Below are 19,411 nucleotides of genomic sequence, written 5' to 3'. Positions count from 1 at the left end.
ACATCCACAGGATGGGTAGGGTTTATTTACATTTTTGCAAAAAGATCCATTGAGATAAATCATTACAACGTGAACCATAAATCGTTTTGCAGCACCATACTAACAGGAGGAGAGTTCCAAATGAACAGGGCACAACAATCACAATGTTTAGGAACCCTCAAAACAAGAGCTGCATTTGATCCAAGAGCATCATTGAAAGAAGTTTGTCCTAGAGATGCAACAAGGTATTGAAGAAGAGATTCATTGCTCACCATTTGAAACAAAGATCAAAAAGTAAATCAGTTGATACACTGTGTAGGGTGTCTCTTAATATCTACCCCTTGCAAAGTATGTCACACTTCACATTATCCACATATCTGGACAACCACTTATCCAATTGTCATGAAACGTGATATTTTCAGAGTGAAAAACCAGGACCTTTTTTTCAGCAATTCTATGAAGCTGTAGTAACTCTGAAGTATTTCAAATAAGTATATAATAACACAATCGTAATTTAAAAATGAAACACTGTGTGTATGTGTGTGTGTGTGTGTGTGTGTGTGTGTGTGTGTGTGTGTGTGTGTGTGTGTGTGTGTGTGTCAGTTATAAATGGCTGTGTTAATCAAAACACAATAGGGACTGACTTAAAAGCTAAATTGGCTGGTGGCACTTCCAAGATAACTTTTTTTTTTTTTTTTTCTTTTTAAACTAGTCATGGTCCAGGAAGTTAAACAGAATATTCCTTATTAAACACATAATCAGAATTATTAAACCAGTAATCCATACATGTCTTTATTTTATTTTTGTATAATAATTTACTGTGCTGTCAATTTGCTGAACACACTGCTACAGTTTTGCACTCATAAAAAAATGTGAATACAAAATAGCAAAACCGGGATGATTAAGCAATGTCAGTGTTTCTGACAGACAAAGAATGAAGACTGAAAACTGGGAGAATCCAAGTTTTCCTGGGAGGTCTTTTAACCATATTGATATTACCATTATTTAGCTTGGGTTATTGAGAATATCAGATTGTGGGACTATATAGGGCTGTCTGTCTCTTCAGCTATCCATCCATCTGTATGTCACTCTTACATGTTTGCATATACCATATCTGGAGAATCGCTTTTCAAATGGTGATTAAGCATTCCATTCCCAGTTCTTATTCCATTCTATTCTGTACATGATGTTGATATAAGTCATGATTATTAACTCACTCACCATACAGATAGCTGTAATTTAGAATTCATAGCCGTGGTGCAAGTTACCAACTTGTTATAAAATATGTCATTTAATGGAACTAATTAGGTTGTTTTCTGCTTGAAACTATAGTTATTTGTATCGAAAGTATTAGTCACACTGTAATTAAAGATAAAAAACTAAATTTGTTGGTCTAAAAAAGTTTCACTTAACTATTGATGATGCTAACTCTACAGTAATTTCATAAAGGAACTGAATAATAAGGTTTTGCTCTGCAAAGTGTAGTTTCTGGACTAAACTGAAATTGTTTGTCTATAACTTTGTAAGTGATGCAACTAAACTAACTAACTTTAGTTTTAGTTTGTAAGTCATTTAGTGTTGAACCTCTGGCTATGCATTTTTGTCATATAAATGAGATGAATAAAAATGTCACAGATGTCATTTATATACAAACAGAACATGTAGGGGCAAAAGATAACCCTGAGGACCCCTTTCTTAACGTTGCTTATGACCACACTTTGTAAGATTATATGTGGTTGGCTGTTTTTTATTTTAATCAATAAAAAATATGTGAGTGCGCGCACGCGCATGTGTGTGTGTGTGTGTGTGTGTACGTGCGTGCGTGTGTGTGACAAAACAATAACACTGCCATTATTGTGTTATGTTTAGGGTGAAAACCACATTGGAATGATACTAAAACTCATTAGAGTAATATACAGTATATTGGTGAACTAGGTCAGACCAGATCTCATGAAATAGGAATATAAGAGTGATACACACTGGATAAGAAGGTGTTTTTTTTTGTTTGTTTGTTTTTTAATCATTGGGATATCCATTAATAACAGGAAACGACACAGTTTGGATAACAGATATCACACAGGATCCCTTTCACTCCAATCCCCAGTCTGCTGCTGGGTGACTGATTCTGTTGAAGTCAGACTCACCTCACTGCTTAAATCTTGCTTTGCTTAGTAGAGCCAGATGTACAACATTTTGGTATGGTTAACATTGATGCCAAGGGACAAGAGAAAAAACAAAAAACAGGCATGGCAAATATTTTTGTTTAGTTAATTGTGTCAAATTTACTAACAGCACAGGTGTTGTTGTACTAAATCATAATAATACAACTGTCTTTTCTCAATTGTCCTTTATTTTAACAATATTTATTTTTGACATGTAAAACATAAAAAAAATAAAAATCTGGCACAAATCACATTTTATTTAAATTCTGGTTTATACAGTATATACTCAAAAAAGCAGTGTTTAACATACAGGAGAAATACATCACACAAGATCATAAACTTTTTGTTTAAAAACAAATATTATAGTTTCTCCTTTATCAAGGATCATAGTCAGGAATCTGTTACCACATGATTAACAACTGAGATCTGCTGAAAGTAGCCCTGGCAAGCTTCTTTTACCAAATAGAAGAAGAAGAAAAAAGCATACAATAGAAGGGTTTAGAGACCTCTTCAGTCAGTTTTTTTTAATGTGACACCATTTATTCAACATTTCAAATTATTGCTATTTGCAGATGACAGTGCCTTATAGTTATAAGCAAGCTTATAAAACAATACTGAAGCTACTACAAAGACATAAATAAATAAGAAAGCCCTTTACAAAGAATAAAAAGATAAATATTTTGGATCCTTTTGCACTTTTACTATTTTCATATTTGGTGAACGATCGGATAGCTTAGCCTTAAGTAGCATCTTGAGTACCTACCAAGAATGAAAAAGTCATGTATGTACCCCGAAAAGTATTAAAATAAAATAGTGGGAATTTGTGCTAATGATCTCCTTGAGCGACCGTGTATAGGGTTAAACCTAATTTATATTATTATTTAGCAGACGCCTTTTTCCAAGGCAACTTACAGACTAGGGTGTGTGAACAATGCATCAGCTGCAGAGTGACTTACAATTACGTCTCACCTGAAAGACGGAGCACAAGGAGGTTAAGTGACATGCTCAGGGTCACACAATGAGTCAGTGGCTGAGGTGGGATTTGAACCGGGGACCTCCTAGTTAAAAGCCCTTTTCTTTAACCACTGGACCACAAGATTTGTTTCACAAGAATGAAAACATGAAAAATAAAATGTTGGCTCCACGTATATGGTCTTACAGGACAAAGTTGCAAAAAGTTACAAAAATGTGCAGATGGAATTATCATCAAAAAATAACAGCATTCTACTGGAGACACATTCTACAAGGAGCAGCTACAGAATATTCTACCAGTATTTTAAACAACTATTCAATATTTGTTCCTTGTATTGTGTAAAACTGAGCCCTTTTAACAATATCCTACATAACATTTGGTACCTTACATGTAACATGTTACAATTAGTACATCCATGTACATTCAATAAAACACTCATACAGGTATGTTAGTTGCTGGGTTCACTTTTTTCCTTAATATATGCTTCAGAAATGCTTCACGTATTTCTTTTGTCTTGACGGCATAAATTATAGGGTTTAACACTGGTGGGACAAGAAGATACAAGACTGCAAACAAAACGTGAATATGAGGAGGGACTTTTTCACCCATCCTGTATACTAAAAAATTAAACAGTGAAGTTATATAAAAATACATAATAATAAACAAGTGAGAGCCACATGTGTTAAAGGCCTTGAGACGGGCTGCATTTGATCCAAGCTTTAGGACGACTCTCAGAATCATTATATAAGTGAATGTAATAAATAAGACATCTACACCTAATATAGAAAATGCTACAGAAATCCCATAACGGCTGTTATTGGTTATATCTGTGCATGCCAATTTTGCAACAGCCATGTGATCACAATAGCAATGTGATATAATATTGCTGGAACAGTAAAGCAACATTGAAGCAAAGATTGGTATAAGTGATGTTAAAATTAAACCTCTTATTATAAACACACTAAATATTTTACCCAGGAATGCAGTGGACAAAATGGAAGTATAACGTAAAGGATTACATATGGCAACGTACCTATCATAAGCCATTACTACCAATATTGAAGATTCAAGTGAGGTAAAAAAGTAAATGAAGAACATTTGAATGAAACAAGCTTCAAAAGAAATGAATGAGGGACTATGTCTAAATATTTGCAGCATGTTAGGTAATATAGTGGTGCACAAACCTATATCTACTACTGCCAATACAGACAGGAAAAAATACATGGGGGAGTGCAGAGCCTGTTCGTGCTTCACAACAAATACTATTATACTGTTAGCTGCAAGAGCAAAAATAAACATGATCGTGAACGGAATTGAAAGCCACTGCTGAACGCTATCCAGCCCGGGAAACCCAATCAAAACAAACCCAGCTGGACGCACGCTGGAGACGTTGACTGCAGACATAGCCCGAGTTCTGTGAAAAAGAAAAGACATGATAATATAATATAATAAACATACATAACAACAACTCATAGTTAAACTATTACACCACATCTGGATATGTATCAGAAGCTAAATAAACGGTATGTTTCAGTACATAGGCTCGCTGATCCACCCTACAACATGAATATAGGACATGTTGTAGGGTAATGCAACCAATAATAAACAACAACTATCTACATATTGATTAATTATTTAACAAAAACAAATATAACTCATGGATTTAATTTGTGTATGTATATATATATATATATATATATATATATATATATATATATATATATATATATATATATTATTATATATATTATTATTATTATTTATTTCTTAGCAGACGCCCTTATCCAGGGCGACTTACAATCGTACGCAAATACATTTCAAGTGTTACAATACAAGTATATATATATATATATATATTGCTCCTCAGTTGTGGAAAACTCAAAAAAATCAAGTTTGGTTTACTTTTGTTTTGTATTTCTATTCAAAAGCAATTCTCATCAAAGAACTCACCACCAGTACAGTACTTTGAATGATAAACTGCAGTAGTATCAGCCTCTTCAGTGAAATCCCCTCATCCTGGGGGCTGTGTTTTATAAACAGTGAGTGTGTATTCTTTGTGGAATTAATTTAGGTATTCATCCTTTTGTTTGGTTGTATCTAATCAGTTAAGATATTTAGTTATTCACACGAGAGACAAGAGCACGTAGGTGCTGTCAATGGGAGGTTCAGTGCGTCGCTAAGGCAGACATGCAGTTTCAGGCTGTGTTGTTGTTTTAATCATTTTCATTTATTAGGTAGTATCCCTTTATTATAATGTTTTCAAATGTAAACATTTGGTTTCACAGAAACCCAATTACCACTAATCTTATTTCACCTAAGGTAACATTAGGTAGCCCAGGATTAGTGCTTATCAGGATCTGTGAAACCAGAGAGTTTAGAAAAAAAGATTCAATCACCACTAACAAAACTATTTTAAAAATACAACTTTTAGAACTGATTCTGAACGAGCACTGTGCACTACACCTGTATCCATTGAGGAGGGACAGCCAATTTGGTCTGCCAAATATGAGGACTGTATTGTATACATAGTTTTAACCTACGGTAACCATTATAATAAAAAAGAGAATAATTTACACTTATAAAGGACCTGTGTCATAGCAGCCAGTTTTATTTGGCCACACCCACGCAGGACAAACAACATATTACTGGACCTGTTTAAGTAACTTTATTTTGACACATACACAGTAGGTCAAATGTTGAGTCATATATGTGTTACATACATGTACAGTACATGACAACATGTTTTCCAGACTGTTTTTTGGTTCTTGTTACAAGTAACCGGACCCCACAGAGCCTAGGATCATTTTTGTGTGTGTTATGTAAAGAAAAGAAAACAAAACAAAACAAAAACAACATTGTATTAACTTATTTGAAGACGAGAATTGCATGGTTTCTGTATTATGATTTGGAATAATGACTCAACCAGAATGTCAAGCCGTTGAAAAGGAACTTTGTTATATCGGCCATTCACAACTTCGGATGGGGTATCAAAACAAAACAAAAAAGTGAAACCTCTGTGGATCACCTGACCCCTTTCCAGGCATGATTTCTAAATGCCCAACCTACATAAAACATACCGCTATGGCCAAAAGTTTAGCATCACCCTCTAGAATGAACACATTTTGCTCCATTAGAGACCTGCTGAATAATGTTACATTAACATGTTGAATTACAAACCGCATTGTAGTTTTCCATATACTTAACAAAAAACTGACAAAAATTTAAAATTATTATGGCTTCCAGTAGACTTCTGCAATATAATTTTGTAGTTTCTTTGATTACATGATGTTAAATAAATTATGTTCATATAGTTTTTTTTTTTTTTTTTTTTTTTTTTTAATTATGTCTCAATCTTAAAATTCTAGGTGATGGCCATAGTTTTACACATAGCTGAAATATAGTTAGAGCATGGGGCACATGCATTGTGAACAGTTTTTTAGGGAACCAGACACAAAGGATGAGGGGGAAAAAGTATGTGCTGCTGGAGTGAGCATAGCCATGTACATCTGAACACTTTTTATAGCACTATTCCCCAGTTCTTCTAAGAGCCGCTGGTTTATACTGGGCGTCTGGTGGTACTTATAGTAAAGACTCAGAATCCCCTTTATGACAGTCTTACCTGCATCTTGAAGCATTCTTTGTATGCCCATGTACTGTATTTGGCATAGTGGTGGTTTTGGTTTCCAGCACCTTTGCACTAAATAAAAACATATAAGGAAATAGGCCAGGTGCTCCATGGACACAGAGCTATGTCATGACTGTTTGTCCTGTGTCCTGTGCACAGAAGTTTCTCAAATAGATCCATTCATATTGTGTTCTGATTTCTTTGCTGTTTTTTTTGTCCTGAATTAGCCGATACTAATAGACGTGAATAACAGTAGTAAATAAATACCACAGATAACATCTTAAAATGTATTTATTTATTTATTTGTTTGTTTTTATATGTTTTACTTTTTGCACCATATTCCTTTGAATAAGCCATTTAGTATCTCAAAAATGACCTGTGTCTTAAATTTGAGTGTAGTGGTGTGTGTATTAAAATCGGCAACAAAAGCCTGATCTCGAATTATCCCTGACATACAGACAGACATCAACGAAGCGGGAGTCATTGTCTGGGAGAAGTCAAGTAATAAAGAGGACTCCTCCAACTCAGAGGCTGATAACTAGGAGAGAGGTGTTGTTGCTGAACCAGTCATTGTATTTATCTTGCTCTTAATTGTATTATTACTTGTACTGTGATACTTGAAATGTATTTGCTTACGATTGTAAGTCGCCCTGGATAAGAAAATAAGAAAATAAATAATAATAATAATAATAATAATAATAATAATATGCCTAATAGACAAGTTTATAGCATTTCCTTGCAAATAAATGGGGTATTCCTTTCTATAATAAAGGGCGTGTATGTGTGTAATTCAGGTTGTATCTTTGTAAATGCATCTTTATTTTATGTTTTATTTTCTCCTCAAATTGAGGGTGGGAACTTTGGGCTACGTCTTAAATTCAAGGGAGTCTTAAATTCAAAGGAATACGGTATATGGTATACGGCATCAAATGTACAGTATTCGTGTTTATGTGAAGAAATGTCACATACCATGTAATAATATTTATACATCCACCTGCTTTCTATCAGCTGCTAATATACTTCAAATATATTAACAAATAACAAGACAAAAGTGTTCACTAAAACAATTTTTATTAAGATATATATCTGCCTAAATTTAATATTATACTAATACAAAAAAATAATAAACACATATAATTTCCATTTCACATATGGATTATTTATACATTTTATATACACCAGAAATGTCAAGACTATATAAATATACAAGCTGTTGCCTTCTGTATTAAGTACTCTACCAGTACTACCTCTTGCCTCCTAGCTGCAGTAAACTGTTCAGTTTTTTATTACTAGCATCTTGACAGATTATTCAAATGACAGGTATGCCAGGTTAAAATCATTTTTATTTGTCAAGTGAAAATGAATGACTCATTTATTTGTGATACTAGCAAACAAAACAAAAACCAACAACCTGTACATTTAAAGTAATTTAAAAAAAAATCATTTATCATTTGAGTTAATCTTGTTCCTTAAAAAAAGCTTTCGAAATCCTTGACGAATTTCCTTTGTCCTCACTCCATAAATTATAGGATTTAACATTGGTGGCACAAGAAGATATAAGACAGCAAACATAACATGAATTCGGGGTGGAACATTTTTACCAAACCTATAAGTTACAAAAGTAAATAACATGGTTGTATAAAAATACAAAATAACAAACAAATGGGAGCCACAGGTGTTAAATGCCTTGACCCAGGCTGCCTTTGATCCAAGCTTTGAGACAGCTCGAAGAATCATTATATAAGTAAATAGGATAAACAAGACATCCATGCCCATTATCACAAAGGCTGCAGTTAGACCATAATAACTATTCATTGTGATATCTTTACACGCCAACTTTGCAACAGCCATATGATCACAAAAGCAATGTTGGATAGTATTGGCTGAACAGTAAGGCAACATTGATGCTAAAACAGGTACAAGTCCTGCTAAAATAAAACATCTTGCAAAAAGTACCCCCATAATTTTAGCCATTTTAGCTTTGGTCAATATAGATATGTAATGCAAGGGGTTGTATATTGCAACATACCTGTCATAAGCCATTACTGCCAGTGTTGAAGATTCCAGTGAAGACATGACATGAATGAAGAACATTTGAATAAAGCATCCTTCAAAAGAAATACTGCAGGCTTTTTGCCAGAAAATCTGCAGCATTTTAGGGATTGTAGAAGTGCATAAACCAATATCTACCGTTGCCAACACACAAAGTAAAGTATACATAGGTGTATGCAGATTAGGTTCAAGTTTAATAATGCAAATGAGAAAAATATTCCCAACAATGGCTAGAATATACATAACAGAGAAAGGAATAGTGAGCCAGTGCTGGTAGCCTTCTAGTCCAGGAAATCCAATCAGAATAAACTCTGTGTTTACAGTCGAGATGTTTCCTGTTGACATTTCTGGTTTCTGGAAAAATTATATAATTGGATTACATTCAAAGCTAATCATATCTACGTACTGTTATCATATTAGTATTACAGCTGCATAATGTAAATGCATTTTAGAAATACTGTTGAAGTAGATTTGTTTATGCTGTGTTAATTATTAGATCAAATATTATACATATATCATAGTTAATCTAATAAACAGTAATAAATCTTGACATCTATTAATAATACATGTTTTATAAACATTTGTATTATAAATTATGTTTCAAAGAGTGAAAAGAATGAAGTTACAAAACATTGTTTTATTATTCTTATAAGTTTTTTTTATTAAAAACAAGACCCTCATTATTTAAATAAAACACATTAGCATTATACAAATAAAGCCTTATAATACGGTTTAAAATGAAAAGACTCACCGACATGGAAGGATTCGTGTGCTAAAGGTTAAACCGGCATACTGAAGTAAGGTCAGCTACATCAGGGTATGATTTAAAGGGTATTTATGACGTAGCAGGATATACTCAGTGGGATTAATTTGTTCTTGTGGTCATTTCTAATAAGCTTTTTTTTTTTTTTTTTACAGAATCTTCTCAACCCACAAGAGAATGAGAAGGCAATTGTTCAATTTAATTTCAGTGGAGCAATACCTGTGATATGTTTATGCAATACTCAAACTACCACTAAGCAGGTGTTGCTGTACCTTGAAAGCCCATGCTGATTTGCCAGCGTTTCTTCACAAACTAAGAAAAAAAGCTTCCTGTGCTACAATACAGATATTGAAGATACTGTATATAATTGCATGATGCAAGTTGTACCAGGAGCTTGCCTACTTTGTTAACAAAATGCCCAAATATTGATTGAAATGGCTCTCCAGTGGCAGAGTACTGAAAGCAGACAAAGTTGTACTGTGTAAAGGATTATGTTTGTTCCTGAAGCTTAAATGGAGTTCTAGCAGGCTGTCAATGCATTGCTGGTTTACACTAGTCATTACCTAACAGGAAGCAGAGGATTTTTACTTAATTAAGAATTGGATAAACGTGTCTGCCAAATAAATAAATAAGAATAAGAATACAAAAAGTAAAAGTGATAAAAACCCAGAAATGTGATTGCAAACAAATTTCATACCTCCAGGGCTGGCGCCCTACCGCCCTAGCCAAATGAAATTTTATCGCCCTCCCTTTTCATTATTTTTTTAAATTATATATATATATATATATATATATATATATATATATATATATATATATATATATATATATATATATATATATATATATATAATTGTGCCTATAGAAAGTCTACACCACCTTTCAAAATTTTCACCTTTTGTTGCCTTATAGCCAGGAATTAAAAAGCATTAAAATATTTTTTTTCATTGATCTACACATCCTACCCCACAACTTCCAAGTGAAAAAGATAATCTAGACATTTGTAGAAAATTAATAAAAAACAAAAACTGAAATAGCTTGGTTGGATAAATGTCCACCCCCCTTGTAATAGCAATCCTAAATTAGCTCAGGTGTAACCAATCGCCTTCAAAGTCACAAACCAAGTTAAGTGGCCTCCACTGGTGTTAAATTGTAGTGATTCACATGATTTCAGGATAAATGCAGTAGTTCCTGTAGGTTCCTTCTGCTGGGTAGTGCATTTCAAAGCAAAGACTCAACCATGAGCATCAAGGAGCTTTCAAAAGAACTCTGGGACAAAGTTGTTGAAAGGCACAGATCAGGGGATGGGTATAAAAAAATACCAAAGGCCTTGAATATCCCTTGGAGCACGGTCAAGACGTTTATTAAGAAGTGGAAGGTGTATGGCATCACGAAGACCCTGCCTAGATCAGGCCGTCCCTCCAAACTGGATGACCAAGCAAGAAGGAGACTGATCAGAGAGGCTACCAAGAGGCCAATGGCAACTTTGCAAGAGCTACAGGCTTTTATGGCCAAGACTGCTCAAAGTGTGCCTGTGACAACAATATCCCAAGCACTCCACAAATCTGGCCTGTATGGTAGGGTGGCAAGATGAAGCCATTACTCAAGAAAGCCCACCTTGAAACCCATTTGAAGTATGCAAAAAAATACTTTATATTACTTAATACTTAATATTCTGTAGCTATGTGGCAAAAAGTTTTGTGGTCTGACAAAACTAAAATTGAACTTTTTGTCCTAAATGCAAAGCGTTATGTTTGGCGCAAATCCAACACAGCGCATCACCCAAAGAACACCATCCCTACTGTGAAGCATGGTGGTGGTAGCATCATGTTATGGGGATGTTTCTCATCGGCAGGGATTGGGGCACTTGTCAGGATAGAAGGGAAAATGAATGGAGCAAAGTACAGAGAAGTCCTTGAGGAAAACCTGCTGTCCTCTGCAAGAAAGCTGAAATTGGGATGGAAGTTCACCTTTCAGCATGACAACGACCCAAAGCACACAGCCAAAGCTACACTGGTGTGGCTAAGGAACAAAAAGGTAAATGTACTTGAGTGGGATAGTCAGAGCCCTGACCTAAATCCAATCAAAAATTTGTGGCATGACTTGAAGATTGCTGTCCATCAATGCTCCCCAAGGAACTTGACATAGCTTGAACAGTTTTGTAAAGAAGAATGGTCAAATATTGCCAAATCTAGGTGTGCAAAGTCCTATCCCAACAGACTCACAGCTGTAAGTGCTGCCAAAGGTGCTTCCACCAAGTATTAACTCTAAATTATGATCTTTCAGATTTGTAATATATAATTTTTTTCTCAATAAAAACTTTTTTCCCTTTATCAGTGTGAAGTATGGTACGTAGATAAGTGGAAAAGAAATCCTCATTTAAATGCATGAGGCACTGACACAACAAAATGTGAAAAAAGTTCAAGGGGGTGTAGACATTCTATAGGCACTGTATATATATATATATATATATATATATATATATATATATATATATATATATATATATATAGAATAATAGATGGGTTCAGTGTGTTACAAGAAATTAATTACATTTCTGTGATGTCATAAATTAGACAGAGATGGAATTGTTTTCCTGTAACTCACTGAAGAGGCCCATCTGTTTTTTTTTTTATAATACATGGATACCCTTGTGATGCTAATATTAAAGAAGACGAGGTTCAGCAGTACAGTTCGGGATTTTTTCTTTTTTTTTTAATAGTGTTTTTCAGTGCTGTACAGATGTTCTATGTCATTATACATTTAGTTTCTCTGAGATACGAATGTTGATCAATGTTGATCATTGATGAACATTTCTGTACTATAGGTGTTGTCGAGTGATTGAAAACGAGACATTTTGTGTTTGAATTGAAATTGATGCTCTTGAGGAGTCGAATGGGTCAAAGTTCAAGTATATTTTCCTCTGGAGGAATTATCACTTTTTGACGTCACTACTGTAGCGTTATATATACATTGTAATGAAGCGCTGCGTTGGAAGTGAAACAAGACTCAGGGAGACCACATGGGCTTCCAAATTTGCTTCTTTTAATGACTGCACTAAATAAAATAAAAATAACAGCGAATCCCTGTTTGAGCCAGGGTTCATGCCAAATCAATAAATAAAAATAACTCCCTCGCTCTCTCTGTTCTTCCTTTCCTCTTCTCTTTCACTCTCACTCACTCTCATTCTCGTTCTTGTTCTCCTGTTCCTCCGACTCACTGTGCTCTTTCACCACTTCACAGATAGGCACTCTCTTTCAGCCTTCAGCTCTGTCCCTCACAGCCTCACTCCAAATTGATTCACAAACCTTAATAAAACCCTAATACTGATGGGCATTGCAGACCATGCTTTTTAAGCGATTCCCTGTGCAGTGCAAGTATATAGACACACAGGCATTGTAGTTGACATTTATGTTGACACTTGTTCTCCCACTCGCGGCTCGCCCCCCCCTACTTATAGCCTCGGGGAAGGTCCACACACTCCTTACGCACGCAAACACATTCACACACTGACGGCGTGCCCAGTACCCTTACAATACACATAACACAAAACGAGACAACATATGTATATATATATATGTATGTATATATATATATATATATATATATATATATATATATATATAAATAAAATACATGGATGAAGGCTATATTTACATCCTGAGCCATTCGGAACAAAAAGGCATAATAGCACAGTAGTGATGTCAAAATGTCATAATTCCTCTAGAGGAAAATATACTTGAACTTTGAACCATTCGACTCATCGATACCACTTTCACTTCAAACATGAAATGTCTTGTTTTCAATTACTCGACAACACCCACAGTAGAGTAATGATCATTAATGAGCAACAAAATGAGAATACGTTAAAAAGATAATAATAATTGAAGCACGTAAGCTGTGTGTACGGTGGAGAGCATCCAGTTGTCAGGTGAAAGTGCGCCAGTATTGTAGTTGGTGTTGTTGTGAAGGGTTAGGTCTGAGGCCGCAAGCCTTCCGGGGTTCTGCAGGGGCATTACGAGGAGCAGTGGGGATCGGGACCATCTGAGTCACCATGTGTGTCACGGGAGGGTAGCAGCGTCTCGCTCTCTCCCAAACCAGAGCACAGGAAGGGTGCATTGAGGCTATCTGCCTGAGAGCTACCACGAGACTTGCCAGGCACCTGCCAGGGGCTTACCCTTGGAAGCCTGATATCTGCAGCAGCATGCTTGAAACTAGGTGCAGCTCCAAAGCCACCGGTTCAGGGAGGGGCGCCGACTGTAGTATGCCGTCCATATACGCAGTCCTGAGGCCTGCCGTGTTGGCCAGGCGTGTGACTTGCGCTTCTGCCGCATATGCCCTTTTCAGGTGTTCGCACCAGGGTCACGATGGTACCTTCTATGTAGGCCAGCGGAGCTGCCCCAAGTGGACAGTGCTTCTTTGAGGAAGTCCGGGAACACTGGGAAGGGTAGGGGGCAGGGAATAGGAGGCTGGATATCCGGGCGCTGCCTTCCAAGGCCCACTCCATCAGAGATCGGGGAAACCCCAGGGTCAGAGGTTATCTCTGACCATGGGTCTGTCTCAAAGGTCAGCTCTTGGGCCTGTCCTTCATTCTCCTCCTGATGGAGGGAGCTACCCTCCCAAGAGGCCATGATTGCATCTTGGTCCTCGTCAGCCATGCCGGAGCAGGGGCTTGAGCCTGCTGCTTGGTCAAATATTCCAGGACTTGGGCCATCTGGTTTTTCAAGTCCGTAATATCCTACACCTGTCTCGAGTTTTGGCCTGCTTGGAACTCCAAGTTGGAGACCGAGGCACCTGAGCCTGAGTGCAGGGAATGCTCTGTGAGAGGCTCAGGGACAGATTGAGGAGGGGGAAGGGAGGAGCTCCCAGCACCACGGACGGCTCAGTCGTGGTAGCAGGGGACATTGTGCCTGTAAACTTATCCAGCCTCCTGCATAATATCCGTGGCTGGAACGCTGCACAGATAGAGCAGAAGGTCTCCTCTCCAAGGGCAGAGGAGGCGTGCTGCATGCCCAGGCACCTGAGACAGAGGAGGTGCTTGTCCTGTGCAGGAAGCATCACTTGCAGGATGTGCAAGCGTGGAAATTAGCTATGCTTGCAGATGGTATTGATGTGCTGGGGTGCCGAAGCACTGAGGCATGGAGTTGCTAAGCACGGAGGGTGCCGAAGTACTGAGGCTCTGAGGCATAGAGAGCATCGAGGGCAATAAGCATTGAGGGAGTAAGCACCAAGGTACTGGGCAGGTGATTAGCCTTAACCGCGTGTAGTCACACAACCTGGGGTAGCATGAAGCAATACGCTGGGGTGGATACACAAGCTCATGGCTGCAGTTAGGCACAGGGGAGCAGTACAGAAAACACGGTGCTGCACCAAGGTGCAAAAGAGCAAGTGAGCTCCGTGGAGTGACAGTTTGTTCCCCCGGGAGGCAGGACCAAGGATGTCACTCCCTGGAGGGGAGTATCGGCAGCTCTGACATAAAATGCTCAGTAATTACCTGACCTGTGGCAGGCATATCCCAAAAGTATTAGTTGGTGGTCGTCTTTGAATTGAAAGGGAACCCATAACGGCTTTGTGGCCAAGTGCCCACCCTTGTGCGTATTTGTGTGTTATGTGTTGCGTATGGAGTGTTAATGTTGGTGTATAGATATTGGTGCACGGGATATAAATGGGTCTGAGATTTAAAATATATAGTTGTATTTAGGCACAGGGATTGCACAATCACTTCACGTGCAGATAAAGTAGGTAATAGTATGCGAACACGGGATTGCACAAATTAGTTCACGTGTCGAGATTCAAGTGAATAATTAATTAGTAATTGAATCTCGGCACAGCTGTATATATAGTGGCACGAAGCACTCACTTGGGGTTGGGTGTTCAGGGAGAAAGAACGGGAGTGAGAAGGAGAAAATAAAATAAAATAAAAGCAATTGCTACGTCGTGCTGGAGGACCGTATATTTTTTTCTACATTTCCCCTGTTGGGAAGCACAAATTAAAAGTGAAATATACTTTGAATGATTAACTGCAGTAGTATCAGCCTCTTCAGTGAAATCCCCTCATCCTGGGGGCTGTGTTTTAGAACTTAGGTATTCCTCCTTTTGTTTGGTTGTATCTAATCAGTTAAGATATTTAGTTACTCACAAGCAGACATGCAGTTTCAGGCTGTGTTGTTGTTTTAATCGTTTTCATTTATTAGGTAGTATCCCTTTATTATAATGTTTTCAAATGTAAACATTTGGTTTCACAGAAACCCAATTAGCACTAATCTTACTTGACCTAAGGTAACATTAGGTAGCCCAGGATTAGTGCTTATCAGGGTCTGTGAAACCAGAGAGTTTAGAAAAAAAGACTCAATCACCACAAACAAAACTATTTTAAAAATACAACTTTTAGAACTGATTCTGAACGAGCACTGTGCACTACACCTGTATCCATTGAGGAGGGACAGTCAATTTGGTCTGCCAAATATGAGGACTGTATTGTATGCATAGTTTTAACCTATGGTAACCATTATAATAAAAAAGGGAATCATTTACACTTACAAAGAACCTGTGTCATAGCAGCCAGTTTTATTTGGCCACACCCACGCAGGACAAACAACATATTACTGGACCTGTTTAAGTAACTTTATTTTGACACATACACAGTAGGTCAAATGTTGAGTCATATATGTGTTACATACATGTACAGTACATGACAACATGTTTTCCAGACTGTTTTTTGGTTCTTGTTACAAGTAACCGGACCCCACGGAGCCTAGGATCATTTTTGTGTGTGTTATGTAAAGAAAAGAAAACAAAACAAAAACAACATTGTATTAACTTATTTGAAGACGAGAATTGCATGGTTTCTGTATTATGATTTGGAATAATGACTCAACCAGAATGTCAAGCCGTTGAAAAGGAACTTTGTTATATTGGTCATTCACAACTTCAGATGGGGTATCAAAACAAAACAAAAATGTGAAACCTCTGTGGATCACCTGACCCAGAGAGTTTAAAAAAAAAGTCTCAATTACTAACAAAACTATTGAAAAATATATAACATTTAGAACTGATTCTGAAATAGCACTGCTGAATGATGTTATATTAACATATTGAATTACAAACCGCTTTGTAGTTTTAGTTTTCCATATAGCCTACTTAACAAAAAAACATTTTAACTTATTGTGGCTTCCGGTAGACTTTTTCAATATCATTTTGTAGTTTCTTTGATTACATGATGTTAAATAAACATCTAAACTATGTTCATATAGTTGTTTTTTTGTTTTAAATTATGTCTCAATCTTAAAATTCTACTAGGTGATGCAAAACTTTTGAGCATAGTGTTACACATAGCTGAAAGTTAGAGCTATAGCTGAAAGTTATAGTTAGAGCATGGGGCACATGCATTGTGAACAGTTTTTAGGGAACCAGACACAAAGGATAAGGGGGGGGGGGGGGGGGGGGGGTTATGTGCTGCTGGAGTGAGCATAGCCATATACATATGAACACTTTTTATAGCACTATTCCCCAGTTCTTCTAAGAGCCGCTGGTTTATACTGGGCGTCTGGTAGTACTTATAGTAAAGACTCAGAATCCCCTTTATGACAGTCTTACCTGCATCTTGAAGCATTCTTTGTGTGCCCATGTACTGTATTTGGCATAGTGGTGGTTTTGGTTTCCAGCACCTTTGCACTAAATAAAAACATATAAGGAAATAGGCCAGGTGCTCCATGGACACAGAGCTATGTCATGACTGCTTGTCCTGTGTCCTGTGCACAGAAGTTGCTCAAATAGATCCATTCATTCAGATCCATGTTTTTTTTTTGTCCTGAATTGGCCGATACTAACAGAAGTGAATAATAGTAGTAAACAAATACCACAGATAGCACCTTAAAATGTATTTATTTATTTATTTTAATTTTTGCACCGTATTCCTTTGAATTTAAGGCACACTTTTTAAGCCAAAAAAATGGCCTGCATCTTAAATTAGAGTATAGTGATGTGTTTATTAAAATTGACAACTAAAGCCTGAGAAAAGATGTTAATAATATTTATACATCAACCTGCTGTGTATCAGTTGCTAATAGATTTCAAATATATTAACAAATAACAAGACAAATCTGTTGACAAAATTTTTTTTATTAAGATATATATCTGCCTAAGTTAAAAAAGATATATAACAATACAAAAAAAATATTAAACACATATAATTTCCATTTCACATATGGATTATTTATACATTTTATATACATAAAAAATGTCAAGACTATATAAATATACAAGCTGTTGCCTTCTGTATTAAGTACTCTATCAGTACTACCTCTTGCCTCCTAGCTGCAGTAAACTGTTCAGTTTTTTATTACTAGCATCATGACAGATTATTCAAATGACAGGTATGCCAGGTTAAAATCATGTTTATTTGTCAAGTGAAAATGAATGACTCATTTATTTGTGATTCTAACAAACAAAACAAAAACCAACAACCTGTACATTTAAAGTAATTAAAAAAAAAAAAAAAATCATTTATCATTTGGGTTAATCTTGTTCCTTAGAAAATGTTTTCGAAATCCTTGACGGATTTCCTTTGTCCTCACTCCATAAACTATAGGATTTAACATTGGTGGCACAAGAAGATATAAGACAGCAAACATAACATGAATTCGGGGTGGAACATTTTTACCAAACCTATAAGTTACAAAAGTAAACAACATGGTTGTATAAAAATACATTATAACAAACAAATGGGAGCCACAGGTGTTAAATGCCTTGACCTGGGCTGCCTTTGATCCAAGCTTTGAGACAGCTCGAAGAATCATTACATAAGTAAATAGGATAAACAAGACATCCAAGCCTGCTATCACAAAGGCTACAGCTAGACCATAATAACTATTCATTGTGATATCTTTACAGGCCAACTTTGCAACAGCCATATGATCACAAAAGCAATGTTGAATAGTGTTGGCTGAACAGTAAGGCAACATTGATGCTAAAGTAGGTATGAGTCCAGTTAAAATAAAACCTCCTGCAAAAAGTACCCCCATAATTTTAGCCATTTTAGCTTTGGTCAATATAGATGTGTAAAGCAAGGGGTTGTATATTGCAACATACCTGTCATAAGCCATTACTGCCAGTGTTGAAGATTCCATTGAAGATAGGAAATGAATGAAGAACATTTGAATAAAGCATCCTTCAAAAGAAATACTGCAGGCTTTTTGCCAGAAAATCTGCAGCATTTTAGGGATTGTAGAAGTGCATAAACCAATATCTACCACTGCCAACACACAAAGTAAAGTATACATAGGTGTATGCAGATTAGGTTCAAGTTTAATAATGCAAATGAGTAAAATATTCCCAACAATGGCTAGAATATACATAACAGAGAAAGGAATAGTGAGCCAGTGCTGGTAGACTTCTAGTCCAGGAAATCCAATCAGAATAAACTCTGTGTTTACAGTCGAGATGTTTCCTGTTGACATTTCTGGTTTCTGGAAAAATTATATAATTGGATTACATTCAAAGTTAATCATATCCATGTACTGTTATCATATTAGTAGTACAGCTGCATAATGTAAATGCATTTTAGAAATACTGTTGCAGTAGATTTGTTTATGCTGTGTTAATTATTAGATCAAATATTATACATATATCATAGTTAATCTAATAAACAGTAATAAATCTTGACATCTATTAATAATAATATTTATAAACATTTGTATTATAAATGATGTTTCAAAGAGTGAAAAGAATGAAGTTACAAAACATTGTTTTATTATTATAATTTTTTATTAAAAGCATTATTTAAATAAAACACATTATCATTTTACAAATAAAGCCTTATAATACGGTTTAAAATGAAAAGACTCACCGACATGGAA

The 19,411-nt window shown here is 36.1% G+C and overlaps 3 protein-coding genes across 3 annotated transcripts; all 3 read right to left on the bottom strand.

Moving 5' to 3' along the window:
* Window positions 1-3,400: 3,400 nt before the first annotated feature.
* Window positions 3,401-4,518, bottom strand: LOC117972712 (olfactory receptor 52E4-like). The gene has a single exon (XM_034922708.2). It carries the CDS (start codon window positions 4,516-4,518, stop codon window positions 3,550-3,552), a length of 969 nt encoding a protein of 322 aa, XP_034778599.2. The 3' UTR covers window positions 3,401-3,549.
* A 3,275-nt stretch (window positions 4,519-7,793) lies between these two features.
* LOC117405479 (olfactory receptor 52E4-like) lies at window positions 7,794-9,609 on the bottom strand. Its single transcript, XM_034008569.3, has 2 exons — window positions 9,543-9,609; window positions 7,794-9,145 (listed from the first exon to the last, which is right to left on the bottom strand). The coding sequence occupies exons 1-2, from the start codon at window positions 9,546-9,548 to the stop codon at window positions 8,180-8,182; spliced, it is 972 nt and encodes a 323-aa protein (XP_033864460.2). The 5' UTR covers window positions 9,549-9,609; the 3' UTR covers window positions 7,794-8,179.
* An 8,089-nt stretch (window positions 9,610-17,698) lies between these two features.
* LOC117972711 (olfactory receptor 52E4-like) lies at window positions 17,699-19,012 on the bottom strand. Its single transcript, XM_034922707.2, has one exon. It carries the CDS (start codon window positions 19,010-19,012, stop codon window positions 18,056-18,058), a length of 957 nt encoding a protein of 318 aa, XP_034778598.2. The 3' UTR covers window positions 17,699-18,055.
* Between the last annotated feature and the right edge of the window lie 399 nt (window positions 19,013-19,411).

The sequence above is a fragment of the Acipenser ruthenus genome, chromosome 8 (assembly GCF_902713425.1).
Source record: "Acipenser ruthenus chromosome 8, fAciRut3.2 maternal haplotype, whole genome shotgun sequence".
Lineage (NCBI taxonomy): Eukaryota > Metazoa > Chordata > Actinopteri > Acipenseriformes > Acipenseridae > Acipenser > Acipenser ruthenus.
The sequence above is the reverse complement of the archived record's forward strand: the minus strand, read 5'-3'. Positions and strand labels throughout refer to the sequence as shown.

Coding starts and splice junctions, on each gene's coding strand:
- LOC117972712 (XM_034922708.2), bottom strand. CDS start 4,518: ATGTCTGCAGTCAACGTCTCCAGCGTGCGTCCAGCTGGGTTTGTTTTG.
- LOC117972711 (XM_034922707.2), bottom strand. CDS start 19,012: ATGTCAACAGGAAACATCTCGACTGTAAACACAGAGTTTATTCTGATT.